At 45.2% G+C, this 19,182-nt stretch overlaps 1 protein-coding gene across 2 annotated transcripts in view; it reads left to right on the forward strand.

Moving 5' to 3' along the window:
• si:dkey-71h2.2 (low density lipoprotein receptor adapter protein 1) overlaps nucleotides 1-19,182 on the forward strand; it is a 184,330-nt gene that overhangs the window by 124,349 nt on the left and 40,799 nt on the right. For both annotated transcript variants that reach the window (XM_051924490.1, XM_028796375.2), the window contains exon 7: nucleotides 1,202-1,326. In XM_051924490.1, the coding sequence (XP_051780450.1) occupies nucleotides 1,202-1,326 (125 nt within the window). The remainder of the gene's footprint in view (nucleotides 1-1,201; nucleotides 1,327-19,182) is intronic.

The following is a 19,182-nucleotide window of genomic DNA, read 5'->3' on the forward strand; positions in this document are numbered from 1 at the left end:
AGTATTGTAATCGTCCAAAAATATGATTTTCGAGATTTTAATGAGTCTCGACGTTTTAGACCTCCCTGAATTTCTCGTATACAGAGTATAGGGAAAGTATTGTAAAACTATAAAAATTATATTTTGAGATTTTGATGAATCTCGATGTTTTAGACCTCCCTGAATCTGATTTACTTTTTCCTAGGGAAAGTATTGTAATTGTCCAAAAATCTGATTTAGAATTTTTGATGAATCTCTAAGTTTTAGACCTTCCTGAATCCGATTTATTTTCTCGTAGGGAAAGTATTGGAATCGTCCAAAAATTAGATTTTGAGATTTAAATGAATCTCGACGTTTTAGACCTCCCTGAGTCAGAAAATACCATTTTTGCAATTATGTCTGTGTGTGTGTGTGTGTGTGTATAAACACGATAACTTGAGTACTCTTTCACTTCGGTCAACCAAATTTTGCATACAAGTATTAGGTACAAAACACAGATTTCTATCAACTTTTGGGCTATTTCCACTAACCGTAAGTGACACTTTTTTTATTCATGCAGCTGCAGAGTCTGATTTATTCAACTTTACTTTTATAATAATTGCTCAATATATTATTAATTTAATTTGATTTGTTGTTGATGGTTCTTTGATGTACATAACATAAAAATGTAATCATTGTCTTGTGGTTTACTCCTTAAATATCCATCCCCATATCTGAGTATACGAAAGCTGAGGGGAGACCACTCTCGATTTTTTTATAGATAGATAGATAGACAGACAGACAGACAGACAGACAGACAGACAGACAGACAGACAGACAGACAGACAGACAGACAGACAGACAGACAGATAGATAGATAGATAGATAGATAGATAGATAGATAGATAGATAGATAGATAGATAGATAGATAGATAGATAGATAGATAGATAGATAGATAGATAGATAGATAGATAGATACTTTATTAACCCCAAGGGGAAGTATAGTCAATGCACAAGGTATTTTATTTTCATTCCACTTCAACAATTTGGACTTTATTATTAAGTCCATTACATAAAATCCAAATTGAAATCCATTTAAATTCCAGATTGTAATGTGACAAAACAGGACAAACGCCAAGGGGGAATGAATATAAGGCACTGCAAAATATAAAAAAATAACCAGAATTAACAACAACTTTCATTTTTATTTTCTATTATTTTTTTTTTTAATTTTACTACAGAAGGGGACACAGAGTTGAACATTGAAGAAAAGCCGAGTGCCATGCTGTTCTCATCCTCTGAGAGGAAAGCCTCATCGCGGCACAACAGCCCCTTCCATAAGCTGCTTGTCAGACACGACTCATCGGTATGCACTTCATTGTTTCCCAGTTTGTCATACATTTGAAAGAAAAATGAAGAACTGAGCCAAATGATTCAGTCAGCTTCATCTTTTTATATTATTCTTGCATGGCTGTTTGTTTTCGATGATTTTGAGTTTCTAAAGAAGCAGTGGAGTGTTATGTTTGACTAGTCAGAGACAAGTAATAGAATATTTTAAAAACATTTGATGTCTATTGCCCTGCGTGTAGCCTTCAGCGTCTTTTCTCTGTATCTGCGTGTTTGAACATATCTTCACTGGTACTACTTCTCTCAAGCTTATTCGCGTAAACATTAGAACAATCCGGATGAGAACAAGCCATTCAGCTCAATAAAGCTTGCCAGTCCTGTCCACTTAGTTCTTCCAAAATAACATCAATTCGAGTTTTGAAAGTCCCTAATGTCCCACTATCCACCACACTATTTGGTTGCTTATTCCAAATGTTTATAGTTGTCTGTGTTAAGAAAAACTTTCTAATGTTAGTGTGAAATTTCCCCTTAACAAGTTTCCAACTGTGTCCCCGTGTTCTTGATGAACTCCTTTTAAAGTCCTAGTCTCGATCCACTGGACTAATTCCCTTCATAATTTTAAACACTTCACTCAGGTCTCCTCTTAATCTTTTTTTTACTTAAACTGTAAAGGCTCAGCTCTTTTAATCTTTCCTCATAACTCATCCCCTGTAGTCCTCTAATCAACCTTGTCGCTCTTCTCTGGACTTTCTCTAGTGCTGTTATGTCCTTTTTGTACCCTGGATACCAAAACTGCACCCAGAACTCCAGATGAGGCCTCACCAGTGTGTTATAAAGCTCGAGCAGAACCTCCTGTGACTTGTACTCCACACATCAAGGCGCTATATAACCTGACATTCTGTTAGCCTTCTTAATGGCTTCTGAACACTGTTGGGAAGTCGATAACTTAGAGTCCAGTATGACTCCTAGATCCTTCTCATAAGGTAGACTCTCGAATTTCTGACCACCCATTGTGTATTCAAACTTCACCTTTTTACTTCCTACGTATAATACTTTACATTTACTGACATTAAATTTCATTAAAGGGAGCTGAGAAGAAGAATTCAGGTGTGTCGGAAATGAGAATGTACTTTCATATTTTAGACGTCCCATTGTTTATCCAAATCTCACAATTTCACTTCCTATGTGTAATACTTTACATTTACTGACATTAAATATCAATTGCCTCAAATCTGCCCAAGCCTGTATGCTGTCCAAGTCCTTCTGTGATCATTCAGCAGATTCGAGATTATCTGCCAATCCACCAAGTTTCTAATCCTCTGTAGCCCTTTAATCAGCCTAGTTGCTCTTCTCTGGTCTTTTTCTTGTGCTGTTGTGTCCTTTTGGAGACCAAAACTGCACCCAGTACTCTAGATGAGGCCTCACCAGCGTGTTATAAAGCTTCAGTAGAACCTCCTGTGACTTGTACTCCACACATCAAGGCGCTATATAACCTGACATTCTGTTTTCCTTCTTAATGACTTAAGAATGACTTAATGGCAGTTCATAGTGTCAAGTCCACTATGACTCCTAAATCCTTGTCATAAGGTGTACTTTCTTGTTTTAGACCTCCCATTGTTTATTCAAATCTCACATTTTCACTTTCTACATGTAATACTTTACACTTACTGAAATAAAATTTTAACTGCCTCAAATCTGCCCAAGCCTGTCTGCTGTCCAAGTCCCTCTGACTCCACAAATTCTAAATTATCTGCTGATCCACCTATCTTGGTATCATCTGCAAACTAAACCAGCTCATTACTTATATTACTACAACCTCAATTCCAGTGAAGTTGGGACTTGTGTAAAACGTAAATAAAAACAGAATACAATGATTTGCAAATCCTTTTCAACCTACATTCAGTTGAATACACTACAAAGACCAGATATCGAATGTTCAAACTGATAAACTTTATTGTTGTTTTGCAAATCTTCACTCATTTTGAATTTGACGCCTGCAACATTTTCCAAAAACGCTGGGACAGGGGCAGCAAAAGACTGGGAAAGTTGAGGAATGTTCAAAAATCGCCTGTTTTGAACATTCCACAGGTGAACGGGTTAATTGGAAACTGGTGTTTGTCATGATTGGGTATTAAAGGAGCATCCCCAAAAGGCTCAGTCGTTCACAAGCAAGGATGGGGCGAGGTTCACCACTTTGTGAACAACTGCGTGGGCAAATAGTCCAGCAGTTTAAGAACAACGTTTCTCAACGTACATTTGCAAGGAATCTAGGGGTTTCATCATCTACTGTCCATAATATCATCAAAAGATTCAGAGAATCTGGAGTAATCTCTGCACGTAAGCGGCAAGGCCGAATGCCAACACTGGATGCCCGTGACCTTCGATCCCTCAGGCGGCACTGCATTAAAAACCGACATCATTCTGTAAAGGATATTACCACGTGGGCTCAGGAATACTTCAGAAAACCATTGTCAGTTAACACAGATTGTCGCTACATCTACAAGTGCAAGTTAAAACTCTATGATGCAAAGCGAAAGCCATATATCAACAACACCCAGAAACGCCGCCGGCGTCTCTGGGCACGAGCTCATCTGAGATGGACTGACGCAAAGTGGAAAAGTGTGCTGTGGTCTGACGAGTCCACATTTCAAAATGTTTTTGGAAATCATGGACGTCGTGTCCTCCAGGCCAAAGAGGGAAAGGACCATCCGGATTGTTATCAGTGCAAAGTTCAAAAGCCAGCATCTGTGATGGTATGGGGGTGTGTTAGTGTCCATGGCATGGGCAACTTGCACATCTGTGAAGGCACCATTAATGCTGAAAGGTACATACAGGTTTTGGAGCAACATATGCTGCCATCCAAGCGACGTCTTTTTCAGGGACATCCCTGCTTATTTCAGCAGGACAATGCAAAGCCACATTCTGCATGTGTTACAACAGCGTGGCTTCGTAGTAAAAGAGTGCGGGTACTAGACTGGCCTGCCTGCAGTCCACACCTGTCTCCCATTGAAAATGTGTGGCGCATTATGAAGCGCAAAATACGACAACAGAGACCCCGGACTGTTGAGCAACTGAAGTTGTACAATCAAGCAAGAATGGGAAAGAATTCCACCTACACAACTTCAACCGTTAGTGTCCTCAGTTCCCAAACGCTTATTGAGTGTTGTTAAAAGGAAAAGTGATATAACACAGTGGTAAACATGACCCTGTCCCAGCTTTTATGGAACGTGTTGCAGGCATCAAATTCAAAATGAGTGAAGATTTGCAAAACAACAATAAAGTTTATCAGTTTGAACATTCGATATCTTGTCTTCGTAGTGTATTCAATTGAATATAGGCTGAAAAGGATCTGCAAATCATTGTATTCTGTTTTTATTTACGTTTTACACAACGTCCCAACTTCATTGGAATTGGGGTTGTATCTAAATCATTTCTATATATTTAAAATAGCAGTGGCCCTAACACTGACCCCTGCTGGTCACCACTCTTAACATCGGCCAATTCCTCACACCATCATCACCCTCAGCTTCCTGTGTCTGAGCCAATTCTGCCCCCATCTACACACCACACCCTGAAGTGCCATTTCTTTTAGTATGATGGCCAACCTCTCATGTGGCGACTTATCAAATGCTTTCTAAAGAATTGTGGTAATGCGTTGTACTGTTTACAATGCACGCTGCTTTTTTTCAGAACTGAATGTTAATAATATTTTAACAAAAAATGCATACATTTTGCACATTACAGTGCCAAAGACAGTTTACGAGATAACTCACAGGCTGTGTCTGTCCATAGATCGTCTGATATGAGTCAAATCGTATTTAGCAGTCAACATGTTAATGTTATGAACTAGGAGTCCCCAAAGCACGTAAGTCCCATAAATACTTCCAAAATTGCCCACTAGTGGGGGAATTTACTATCAAAACCCCGGATAGACTCGTAAAGTCCCTCAAAGAATGTTTCTAAAATAAAAGATTTATTTTCAACAAATATGCTCTGCAGCACAAGAAGCTCTGTGGAGAATAAAAAGGCAAACACAGTCCAAATACAGAAATCAAAACCGAAGTCAAAAATGGAGCGCAGGTTCAAAAATCCACAAACCCCAAATAGCTCCAAGCACAGCAACACACGCGAGTTAAACCCTCCACTCCAAAGAGTATGTGTGATGAACCGCCAGGAACTATGAGAGACCCTCCATATTTAAAGTGCAGAGGGCAGCTGCAGATGGTGATTGGCAGGTGGTCCCATCTCTTTGGGGATCCACCCAGAAAACTCAAGGAACATAACATAGCCGTTGGCAATAAAGCAAATACTAAAGAAAAGTAACATTAACATCAATAAATGGCACCAAAAAAGACAAGAAACACGACTTTGGTTGAAACATGGCAGCTAAGAATTAAGGAGAATACAAAAAACAAAATAAACTGGCGGATCACAACATCAATAATATGAATTGTTCTGTCTCGCCACTCAGGCGGCCAAATGATTTGTTTCTTTCTGCTGAAAGGTCCCATGATTCTTTGTAGTGGACTAATGGTGAGCTTCTTTTTAAAGTTTAATTCACCTGAAATGGTTTCTATTATTGTTAATGATGCCCGCACTCAGCAGGTCATTTGTAAAATCGGCTTCATCAGCTCAGTTGTTCAATTCCTGGTTTGCTTGTGCAACACGACACAACGCTACTTCAATGCCGCTCTCTTGTATCCTACTGGCCAGTATGCCCATTGTTCCTTTTTACTTCCTTTTTCACTTTCTCGTATACGAAGTATGCAGAAAGTATTATAATCGTCCAAAAGATTTTGACGAATCTCGACATTTCAGACCTCCCTGCGTCCGAAAATGCCATTTTTGGAATTATGCCTGTGTGTCTGTGCATGTGTTTGTGTATTGTGAACATTCCAGCCCGGATCACAGACAGACGCTAATGACACCAGTACTAAAGCACATATGATTTTTATTTACAGTGTCCCCAACAGCCCAAACACACACTTTCTTTACTTATCTTTATCTCTCAGTCCTTGTTCCTCCTCCACTCCTCCTCAGCAAGCTTCGTCCTCCTCCTCCCGACTCTGGCTCCCGGTGTAGTGTCTGCTGGCCCCTTATAAAGGCCACCAGGAAGTGCTCCAGGTGTCTGATGATGATGTCGGTGTGACGGAAGAGCTGCTCTCCAGGGCTCAGCAGTAATTGTAGCACCCCCTGGTGGCAAATGCAGATCCCAGCAGCGCTGTACCAAACTACCTGCGGGAGTCCGAGGCGCCGGCTACAACCCAGGGGGGCTGCCATCTAACATTCCGGGGGAGGTAATGCTCTGGCAACACTTGTTCCCCTGGTGCTACCAGCGTGGAGGCATCCTGATGGTTCAAGGGTCCCAGCCATCCACCACAGTAGATAGATAGATAGATAGATAGATAGATAGATAGATAGATAGATAGATAGATAGATAGATAGATAGATAGATAGATAGATAGATAGATAGATAGATAGATAGATAGATAGATAGATAGATAGATGATAGATAGATAGATACTTTATTAATCCCAAGGGGAAATTCACATACCAGAATCACAGAAGGCACCGAGGGCTTAAAACGCCACTTTCTCGCAAGCCGCTTCATTTTTTGCTTAGTTCCGGCTCTGCTGCCACGATACCGCCTTCTTACCTCGTCGGGTATATAGGGTACCACTTCGGCACTGGCATTTGTTCTCAGCGCTCAGCCAGTATGCAAACACGATAACTTGAGTTCGCTTTCACTTCGGTCAACCAAATTTTGCATACAAGTATTAGGTACAAAATGTAGATTTCTATCAACTTTTGAGCTATTTCCGCTAACCGGAGGTGGTATTTTACCTTTTATTCATGCAGCTGCAGAGTCCGATTTATTCAACTTTACTTTTCTAACAGTTGTTCAATATATTATTAATTTGATTTGATTTGTTGTTGATGGTTCTTTAATGTACACAATATAAAAATATAATCATTGTCTGAGTATGACGTTAATCTGCATCAGCCCTGCAAGCAGGTCCTCCAATTTGCAGGGAGAACTTGGTGGCAGGATTGGCACTCCAGTCACTGTTCCGGTGTGGTGCTGGGGTGTTACACAGCTGCACTTGGGTCCCAATCCGAGTGGTTTGGTATGTGGTGGGTGTTGCAACAGCACGTGCTCCCATCCTCCTCTTCCCTCAAGGTGGTGCTTTCACTTGGAGCCCTTTTAGCCACAGGCTCATTCCACCACGGTGTGCTAAGAAGAGCGTCTTGGGGTCTTTTCTGTGCACTACTACCAGGCAATTCAATGCTTCCACCCACTGTACGTGTTAAGTTTATTATTTATTTATTTATTTACTAGGGGACTCCTCCCCCTGCTCACTTCGCTCCCCAACCCCTGTGTTTGGTTAATCGGATATACAATTTTAAAAGCTTTTTTTTCCTTTGGAATTGTTTCAATTTCATTATTTGAACTTTTACTTTAAAGCTTCATTAAAAACAATATTTGGAATTACCTTTTCTTCAAAATCGCATTGAATTTTGATTCCGTGTTTGGACTTACATTGTGACAACGCAATGTATAACTGCCCGTGAGTGAATATTGTTTCTTTCTCTCTAATAAATAAAACAACTTTTTCGAATGTTTGTCCCTGTGATTTGTTAATTGTCATAGCAAAAGCTGTTCTCACGGGAAACTGTAGACATTTTAATACGAATGGCATATCAAGATCTCCTTTGGTGTGTAATGTTATTCGCGGAATATATACTGCATTACCTTTCTTGTCGCCTGTTAAAATTTGCATCACTTCTACATAATCATAAATATACACCTGACCGAATTGTGTTTTCTTTGAGATTAAACTTGTCGTTGCTTTAACTGTTGCAGAAACACAGATTCTCATAGCATTTGGTCCATTATTGTGTAAACCTCTGCTCCTTAGGGAGCCCTTGACTCAGGCGCCACCGAGAGTGGCAGCCTTTTCAGCAGCTCCGTGTACAGCTTTATTTTTGTACTTTTATTTTTCTCTTTTTTATTGATCACTCCTATCACTTTATTTTATGTGGATTCGTTACCTGGACACACTTACTTTTACAACGTGGACATGGATTTTTTTTTATTTATATATTTAAATGTCTATCTATCTATCTATCTATCTATCTATCTATCTATCTATCTATCTATCTATCTATCTATCTATCTATCTATCTATCTATCTATCTATCTATCTATCTATCTATCTATCTATCTATCTATCTATCTATCTAAATCTACGTTTTGTTCATTGAATCATGCAAAGGCGAAAATATTATTGTAGACTCATATATTTTGTCCTGTAGTGTTTGTAGATTGTGCGGAGTGCTGATGCCCTGCCCGGGGTTGTTCCTGACTTGTGCCCTGTGCTGTCTGGGATTGGTTCCAGCAGACCCCCTTGACCCTGTTTTCGGATATAGTGGGTTGGGAAATGACTGACTGACTGACTGACTGACTGACTGACTGTTTGTGGATTTCACTTTTCCCAAACATCACATTTTTTAATTCTCTTGGATACGCCTCCTCATTGTGTAGAAACACTACTTTTCCCTGATGGCAACACGAATTAGACGATCTACAAGTCTCTGACTTAAACTTCAAATCCTTACAATATTTCCATACTTCTGACATATCACCTATGTCCATATATTTGATCTGTATTCGCCTTTCCGTTATTTCACCAAGTAATAATTTCTCTTTTTTAGCGCTAATGCGATCTTTATCTTGTTTTGATACTTTCGAATATTGCTGCTTTTGTATTCTGTAACTTGCTCTGTATGTATATCGTGCCTACGTTTTTTTGTGTCTTTTGAATTCCACTGTTTTCATTATGTCTAACCTGTGTTTCACCCCCTCGTTTTTGAACATCTTTATGACGTTTTACTTTGTTTTCTACTCTCCAAACCCTTCTCTCTTGGGTCTTGCCCCCCTTACTGCATCAATCAATACCCCTCTCTCAGTCTTCCGTGCTGTACTCCGCCCTCCCTCAACCGGACCTACCAGTCACTTAAAACAAAAATGGCTTCAACCTGACTGGGACGCTACAATACTTTCGAATTTTACTACTTTCATATTCTGTACCTTTCTCTGCATGTGTGTCGCGCCATCATTTGTTTGAGCCTTCCGAATTCCACTGCTTGTATAATCTCTTATCTGCCTTTTTTTCTTTCAAATGCTTTTGAGTCTCTTTTCTCCGCGCTGCTCTTTCTTCTTTGCTTAGTTGTTGATGTTTCATCTAGAACGTATTGTCCTTATACGCTTTTTTTAAGTGTCTTCTGAGAACTTCCAAGAAGATCACGTCTCATCGCCCTGCTTTTCCTTTCCAGGATTTTTTTTTATACTAGAGAGATTTGTTGCTTGACTGATTGAATGTGTTATCTGTCCTGGGAGTCTTTATCCCTTTTTTTATGTTTCTGCTGCTTTATGCATTCAAATTTCTCTATGGGATTAATAAAGTTTATCTAATCTAATCTGATCTATTTGTTCACAGTGTAAAAATATGGAAAGAGCTGCACCGACAAAACACCTAAGCACAGGTGGTGGTCTCTGTAGTGAGGTGATGTCCAAGGCTGTTCAGTCTCCATCACTGACACCCGCTGCGACACTCATCTATATAAATAATTCACTAAGCCGCCAACAAGTAGCCACCCATGGAAAGCACGCAAGACAGCCACGCCCACCAACTCTAAGACCATTAGATACGACGAAAACTTGCAGAGCCACGCCCACCAACTCGGACGCAGCAACTCACAAAACACGACGTCATTGGATACGACGACAACTCGCCGAGTCACGCCCACCAACTTGGACGCAGCAACTCACAACACCAGGCGTCATTCACGTTCGTCTCTGCTAGACTCCACATGCACCTCTGAGCCACGCTGATTTTTCATTAGTCAACCTCAGTGGAACCTCGGTTCACACACAGGCAGTGCAAGAGAGAGAGCCACGCACACACACAGGCAGCACCAGAGAGAGACAGAGGCACACACACACAGGCAGCCCGAGAGAGAGAACCGCGCACACACACAGGCAGCGCCAGAGAGAGACAAACGCACACACACAGGCAGCGCGAGAGAGAGGCGGCTGGACTCATAAGGTAGGAAGGCAGTTAAAGAATGCACTGGGCTTGATTTTGTTTTCACTTCTGTTTACAGCGATCGGTTCATAGTGTGCATTGTTGCAATGTTACTTTTCTTTGTGGCTTATTAAATTATGGATTTTTTCAAATGTTCATTTTTTTCCCTGTGCTTAAAACTCATTAAAAAAAAAAGTTTTTAGCCAGCAGTTGGTAGCGCTATAGCGCAAACTATTGCAGCGTTAGTTTTCTCTGTTGTTCAAGGTTTTCTCAGTGTTATTCAATGTTTTTACATTTAGTTTACTATTACGCTGTGCTTTCTATGGTTTAATTAACTATATTTGTGCTTAAAAGCTTAAAATATACATTTACATACAGTTCGTACAGTCTGGAACTGATTAATTGTATTTACATACAGTCCTAGGGGAGAAATTGCTTCGGTTCACGACCAAATCGGTTTACGACCAGAGTTTTGGAATGAATTATGGTTGTGAACCAAGGTTCCATTGTATTCTTTTCGGTTATGACGCACGACCGCGTCCACCATCGCAAACTGTTTTACACGCCACGGTCTTAGAGTTGGTGGGCGGGTCTCCTTGAGTTTCTCTTGCGAGCGGGCACATGACCAGGCAGTGTGTATGCTTCGAGAGCGAGGGTGGACGCGACAGCACCATCTAAGAAGAATCATATTTGTCGCGGATGTGAATCGCTGTATGCAGCGTGTAAAACGCTGTATTGTATGTTGCCTTCTCCAGAGTTACACCTTTTCGTTCACCCACAGTCGTATCCTCAAAACCAAACCCATTTGGACAACTGTGTCTTTCAGGAAGTATTCACCCATCAATACATATATGCCGCGGGTTGGCTAGTTATCTTTTATATTATTAAAATAAAATCAAGTACTCAGCACCAGAGCTGTCAGCATGTAAGAATCAAGTGGGGAGGACAATGGGAACTAAGTGTTGTTCGCTTTTAAAATGGTAAAGTTTATGTTTTTCAAGTTGTCATGTAAATAAGAGGTAGAATTTATTAATTTCCATCCATCCATCCATTGTCTCCCGCTTATCCGAAGTCGGGTCGCTGGGGCAGCAGCTTGAGCAGAGATGCCCAGACTTCCCTCTCCCCGGCCACTTCTTCTAGCTCTTCCGGGAGAATCCCAAGGCGTTCCCAGGCCAGCCGGGAGACATAGTCCCTCCAGCGTGTCCTGGGTCTTCCCTGGGGCCTCCTCCCGGTTGGACGTGCCCGGAACACCTCACCAGGGAGGTGTCCAGGAGGCATCCTGATCAGATGCCCGAGTCACCTCATCTGACTCCTCTCGTTGCGGAGGAGCAGCGGCTCTACTCTGAGCCCCTCCCGGATAACTGAGCTTCTCACCCTATCTTTAAGAGAAAGCCCAGACACCCTGCGGAGGAAACTCATTTCAGCCACTTGTATTCACGATCTCGTTCTTTCGGTCACTACCCATAGTTCATGACCATAGGTGAGGGTAGGAACATAGATCGACTGGTAAATTGAGAGCTTCGCCTTGCGGCTCAGCTCCTTTTTCACCATGACAGACCAATGCAATGCCCGCATTACTGTGGATGCCGCACCGATCCGCCTGTCGATCTCACGCTCCATTCTTCCCTCACTCGTGAACAAGACCCCGAGATACTTGAACTCCTCCACTTGAGGCAGGATCTCGCTACCAACCCTGAGAGGGCACTCCACCCTTTTCCGGCTGAGGACCATGGTCTCGGATTTGGAGGTGCTGATTCCATCCCAGCCGCTTCACACTCGGCTGCGAACTGATCCAGAGAGAGCTGAAGATCACGGCCTGATGAAGCAAACAGGACAACATCATCTACAAAAAGCAGTGACCCAATCCTGAGCCCACCAAACCGGACCCCCTCAATGCCCTGGCTGCGCCTAGAAATTCTGTCCATAAAAGTTATGAACAGAATCGGTGACAAAGGGCAGCCCTGGCGGAGTCCAACTCTCACTGGAAATGGGTTTGACTTACTGCCGGCAATGCGGACCAAGCTCTGGCACCGATCGTACAGGGACTGAACAGCCCTTATCAGGGGGGGCGGTACCCCATACTCTCGGAGTACCCCCCACAGGATTCCCCGAGGGACACGGTCGAATGCCTTTTCCAAGTCCACAAAACACATGTAGACTGGTTGGGCAAACTCCCATGCACCCTCCAGGTCCCTGCTAAGGGTATAGAGCTGGTCCACTGTTCCGCGACCAGGACGAAAACCACACTGTTCCTCCTGAATTCTAGGTTCGACTATCCGACGGACCCTCCTCTCCAGGACCCCTGAATAGACTTTTCCAGGGAGGCTGAGGAGTGTGATCCCTCTGTAGTTGGAACACACCCTCCGATCCCCCTTCTTAAAGAGGGGGACCACCACCCCGGTCTGCCAATCCAGAGGCACTGTCTCTGATGTCCATGCGATGTTGCAGAGGCGTGTCAACCAAGACAGTCCTACAACATCCAGAGCCTTGAGGAACTCCGGGCGTATCTCATCCACCCCCGGGGCCCTGCCACCAAGGAGTTTTTTGACCACCTCGGTGACCTCAGTCCCAGAGATGGGGGAGCCCACCTCTGAGTCCCCAGGCTCTGCTTCCTCATTGGAAGGCATGTTAATGGGATTGAGTAGGTCTTCGAAGTACTCCCCCCACCGACCCACAACGTCCCGAGTCGAGGTCAGCAGCGCACCATCCCCACCATATACAGTGTTGACACTGCACTGCTTCCCCTTCCTGAGACGCCGGATGGTGGACCAGAATCTCCTCGAAGCCGTCTGAAAGTCGTTCTCCATGGCCTCCCCAAACTCCTCCCACGCCCGAGTTTTTGCCTCAGCAACCACCAAAGCCGCATTCCGCTTGGCCTGCCGGTACCTATCAGCTGCCTCCAGGGTCCCACAGGACAAAAGGGTCCTGTAGGACTCCTTCTTCAGCTTGACGGCATCCTTCACCGCCGGTGTCCACCAACGGGTTCGGGGATTGCCGCCACAACAGGCACCGACCACCTTACGGCCACAGCTCTGGTCAGCTGCCTCAACAATAGAGGCACAGAACATGGCCCATTCAGACTTAATGTCCCCCACCTCCCTCGGGATGTGGTCGAAGTTCTGCCGGAGGTGGGAGTTGAAGCTACTTCTGACAGGGGGCTCTGCCAGACGTTCCCAGCAGACCCTCACAACACGTTTGGGCCTACCACGTCTGACCGGCATCCTCCCCCACCATCGAAGCCAACTCACCTCCAGGTGGTGATCAGTTGATAGCTCCGCCCCTCTCTTCACCCGAGTGTCCAAGACATGTGGCCGCAAGTCCGACGACACGACCACAAAGTCGATCATCGAACTGAGGCCTAGGGTGTCCTGGTGCCAAGTGCACATATGAACACCCCTATGCTTGAACATGGTGTTCGTTATGGACAATCAGTGATGGGCACAGAAGTCCAATAACAAAACACCGCTCGGGTTCAGATCGGGGGGGTCATTCCTCCCAATCACGCCCTTCCAGGTCTCACTGTCATTGCCCACGTGAGCATTGAAGTCTCCCAGCAGAACGAGGGAGTCCCCAGAAGGTATGCCCTCTAGCACCCCCTCCAGGGACTCCAAAAAGGGTGGGTACTCCGAACTGCTGTTCGGTGCATACGCACAAACAACAGTTAGGACCCGTCCCCCCACCCGAAGGCGAAGGGAGGCTACCCTCTTGTCTACTGGGGTAAACCCCAATGTACAGGCTCCAAGTCGGGGGGCAATAAGTATACCCACACCTGCTCGGCGCCTCTCACCGGGGGCAACTCCAGAGTGGTAGAGAGTCCAGCCCCTCTCAAGGAGATTGGTTCCAGAGTCCAAGCTGTGCGTCGAGGTGAGTCCGACTATATCTAGCCAGAACCTCTCAACTTCGCGCACTAGCTCAGGCTCCTTCACCTTCAGAGAGGTGACATTCCACGTCCCAAGAGCCAGCTTCTGTAGCCGAGGATCGGACCGCCAAGGTCCCCGCCTTCGGCCACCACCCAACTCACACTGCACCCGACCTCCTTGGCCCCTCCCATAGGTGGTGAGCCCATGGGAAGGGGGACCCACATTGCCTCTTCGGGCTGTGCCCGGCCGATCCCCATGGGTGCAGGCCCGGCCACCAGGCGCTCGCCATCGATTTATGATTTGTAATTTGCTGTAGGTTGAAATCATCTCTTGTGGCCTTCCAGTGTCTGTCTCTTTTACACTGTCAGGCTGTATTTCAGTTTTGGCACTAGAGGGAGCCATTGCTATATTAATGAATGAAGTCGAGGCAATCTGAACACAGGCCTGGCCGAATCAAGCATAGTTTCTGTTTTTTGTGACACAATTGACATAACAAGGCTGAAGTGCTGTGGTGCAGCCATTGCTGCTGTTCAGTCATATCGTCTAAGGGCAGAGTTTGACAGATGTGGAGGTGGATGTCAAAAGCACTATATAAAACAGGTAGATGTTATGTGAAAAGCACTACATAACAGATAAATGTATCTCTCTATTATAAAAGAAAATCTTGAGATGAGACAAGGCTGTTTCCAAGAGATTTTTTCAAGTCCCGCACTCCTCTCTACCATTTCCGGTTAATGGCCCACGGCCACGGTCCTCTCACCTCTCATTGGTGTGAATGCTTTGTCAGACACTGTTCCTGCGCTCTCAGCTCTTATGAATTTTTACATTTTCCTCACTTTAAAAGAAGACGTATTATGTCCAAATCTTATTGAAGAATTTCATCCCGAAGGATTATCAACAGAAGAAATGAGTACATGGGCAATCCTAGCACCGAGAAACGATGAAGTCAAACGAATTAATGCGAAAATTGTCGATTGGTTACACGGCAAATGGGTTAAATGCATATCAATAGACTATGATGGAACAGGTGGTGGTGATGGTGAGGAAGACGAAAACATCATCTTACAATATCACAAAGAATATCTACAACCATTAACACTGTGTAATCTTCCACAGGCCGAATTACTGTTCAAAGAAGGATGTATAGTAATGTTATTGCATAATTTATATCTGAGTGATGGGCTATGCAAAAGGACTAGATTAGTTGTATTTAAAATTGGTCGAACAATTCTGACATGTAAAATTTTAACAGGCGACAAGAAAGGTAATGTAGTACATCTTCAGGAAATAACATTAGACACCAAAGGAGATTATGATATGCCATTCGTATTAAAATGTTAACAGTTTCCCGTTAGAATAGTTTTTGCAAAGACAATTAACAAATCACAGGGACTAACATTTGAAAAAGTTGGTTTATTTATTAGAGAGAAAGAAATGATATTCACTCACATACATTGCATTGTCACGATGTAACTCCAAACACGTAATCAAAATTCAGTGCGATATTGATGAAAAGTTAATTCCAAATATTGTTTTTATTGAAGTTTTACAGTGAAAGTGTAAGTTTAAAAAGTATTTGCATGTTAATTTCAAAACCAAACTGAATGAAATCGTATTACGCAACGAATAACTGTAATGCAACATGAAACATAATTTTATTTCAATTTATTAAATTTTACTATTTTTTACTACCGTTAATTACTCTCTGTAATGTAAAATAGTTAGTTCTATTATACATGTGTAACAATTCCCATGAAAATAACAGTCTGTTTAAATTGTACATCCGCTTCCCCATACATGAGTGGCAGAGTCGTGAAGTAGCTAGTGCATAGCGCCCACCCGGGGGTTGCCGAGCGAAGCCCTAGTAGAGTAAAAAGGAAACACAACAACAAGTTAAGAAAGTTGAGGCCACCACCTTGGTTTTTAATAAATGCTGTCATAATGCTTTTCTGTATAAGATACTGTAAAACAGACTTTATTGTGGTGTAGATTTAAATTCAAATGGTCTTATTTGCTATTTCTCAGCCTATACTCAATAACCCATAAAGACAAAGTGAAAACATGTTTTCAGAAAAGTTTAAATTATTAAAAATCCATCCATCCATCCATCCATTGTCTCCCGCTTATCCGAGGTCGGGTCACGGGGGCAGCAGCTTGAGCAGAGATGCCCAGACTTCCCTCTCCCCGCCACTTCTTCTAGCTCTTCCGGGAGAATCCCAAGGCGTTCCCAGGCCAGTCGAGAGACATAGTCCCTCCAACGTGTCCTGGGTCTTCCCCGGGGCCTCCTCCCGGTTAGATGTGCCCGGAACACCTCACCAGGGAGGCGTCCAGGAGGCATCCTGATCAGATGCCTGAGCCACCTCATCTGACTCCTCTCGATGCGGAGGAGCAGCGGCTCTACTCTGAGCCCCTACCGGATGACTGAGCTTCTCACCCTATCTTTAAGGGAGAGCCCAGACACCCTGCAGAGGAAACTCATTTCAGCCGCTTGTATTCGCGATCTCGTTCTTTCGGTCACTACCCATAGCTCATGACCATAGGTGAGGGTAGGAACATAGATCGACTGGTAAATTGAGAGCTTTGGCTTGCGGCTCAGCTCCTTTTTCACCACGACAGACCGATGCAGAACCCGCAATACTGCGGACGCCACACCGATCCGCCTGTCGATCTCATGCTCCATTCTTCCCTCACTCGTGAACAAGACCCCGAGATACTTGAACTCCTCCACTTGGGGCAGGATCTAGCTACCAACCCTGAGAGGGCACTCCACCCTTTTCCGGCTGAGGACCATGGTCTCGGATTTGGAGGTGCTGATTCTCATCCCAGCCACTTCACACTCGGCTGCAAACCGATCCAGAGAGAGCTGAAGATCACGGCCTGATGAAGCAAACAGGACAACATCATCTGCAAAAAGCAGTGACCCAATCCTGAGCCCACCAAACCGGACCCCCTCAACGCCCTGGCTGCGCCTAGAAATTCTGTCCATAAAAGTTATGAACAGAATCGGTGACAAAGGGCAGCCCTGGCGGAGTCCAACTCTCACTGGAAACGGGTTCGACTTACTGCCGGCAATGCGGACCAAGCTCTGGCACCGATCGTACAGGGACCGAACAGCCCTTATCAGGGGGGCCGGTACCCCATACTCTCGGAGTACCCCCCACAGGATTCCCCGAGGGACACGGTCAAACACCTTTTCCAAGTCCACAAAACACATGTAGACTGGTTGGGCAAACTCCCATGCACCCTCCAGGACCCTGCTAAGGGTATAGAGCTGGTCCACTGTTCCGCGACCAGGACGAAAACCACACTGTTCCTCCTGAATCCGAGGCTCGACTATCCGACGGACCCTCCTCTCCAGGACCCCTGAATAGACTTTTCCAGGGAGGCTGAGGAGTGTGATCCCTCTGTAGTTGGAACACACCCTCTGATCCCCTTTCTTAAAGAGGGGGACCACCACCCCGGTCTGCCAATCCAGAGGCACTGTCCCTGATGTCCATGCGATGTTGCAGAGGCGTGTCAACCAAGACAGCCCTACAACATCCAGAGCCTTGAGGAACTCCGGGCGTATCTCATCCACCCCCGGGGCCCTGCCACCAAGGAGTTTTTTGACCACCTCGGTGACCTCAGTCCCAGAGATGGGGGAGCCCACCTCTGAGTCCCCAGGCTCTGCTTCCTCATTGGAAGGCATGTTAATTTGATTGAGGAGGTCTTCGAAGTACTCCCCCCACCGACCCACAACGTCCCGAGTCGAGGTCAGCAGCGCACCATCCCCACCATATACAGTGTTGACACTGCACTGCTTCCCCTTCCTGAGACGCCGGATGGTGGACCAGAATCTCCTCGAAGCCGTCCGAAAGTCGTTCTCCATGGCCTCCCCAAACTCCTCCCATGCCCGAGTTTTTGCCTCAGCAACCACCAAAGCCGCATTCCGCTTGGCCTGCCGGTACCTATCAGCTGCCTCCAGGGTCCCACAGGACAAAAGGGTCCTGTAGGACTCCTTCTTCAGCTTGACGGCATCCTTCACCGCCGATGTCCACCAACGGGTTCGGGGATTGCCGCCACGACAGGCACCGACCACCTTACGGCCACAGCTCTGGTCAGCTGCCTCAACAATAGAGGCACGGAACATGGCCCATTCGGACTCAATGTCCCCCACCTCCCTCGGGATGTGGTCGAAGTTCTGCCGGAGGTGGGAGTTGAAGCTACTTCTGACAGGGGGCTCTGCCAGATGTTCCCAGCAGACCCTCACAACACGTTTGGGCCTACCACGCCTGACCGGCATCCTCCCCCACCATCAAAGCCAACTCACCACCAGGTGGTGATCAGTTGACAGCTCCGCACCTCTCTTCACCCGAGTGTCCAAGACATGTGGCCGCAAGTCCGACGACACGACCACAAAGTCGATCATCGAACTGAGGCCTAGGGTGTCCTGGTGCCAAGTGCACATATGAACAGCCCTATGCTTGAACATGGTGTTCGTTATGGACAATCCGTGACGAGCACAGAAGTCCAATAACAAAACACCGCTCGGGTTCAGATCGGGGGGGCCATTCCTCCCAATCACGCCCTTCCAGGTCTCACTGTCATTGCCCATGTGAGCATTGAAGTCTCCCAGCAGAACGAGGGAGTCCCCAGAAGGTATGCCCTCTAGCACCCCCTCCAGGGACTCCAAAAAGGGTGGGTACTCCGAACTGCTGTTCGGTGCATACGCACAAACAACAGTTAGGACCCATCCCCCCACCTGAAGGCGAAGGGAGGCTACCCTCTCGTCTACTGGGGTAAACCCCAATGTACAGGCTCCAAGTCGGGGGGCAATAAGTATACCCACACCCGCTCGGCGCCTCTCACCGGGGGCAACTCCAGAGTGGTAGAGAGTCCAGCCCCTCTCAAGGAGATTGGTTCCAGAGTCCAAGCTGTGCGTCGAGG

Source organism: Erpetoichthys calabaricus, chromosome 3 (assembly GCF_900747795.2).
Source record: "Erpetoichthys calabaricus chromosome 3, fErpCal1.3, whole genome shotgun sequence".
NCBI classification, from domain to species: Eukaryota; Metazoa; Chordata; class Cladistia; order Polypteriformes; family Polypteridae; genus Erpetoichthys; species Erpetoichthys calabaricus.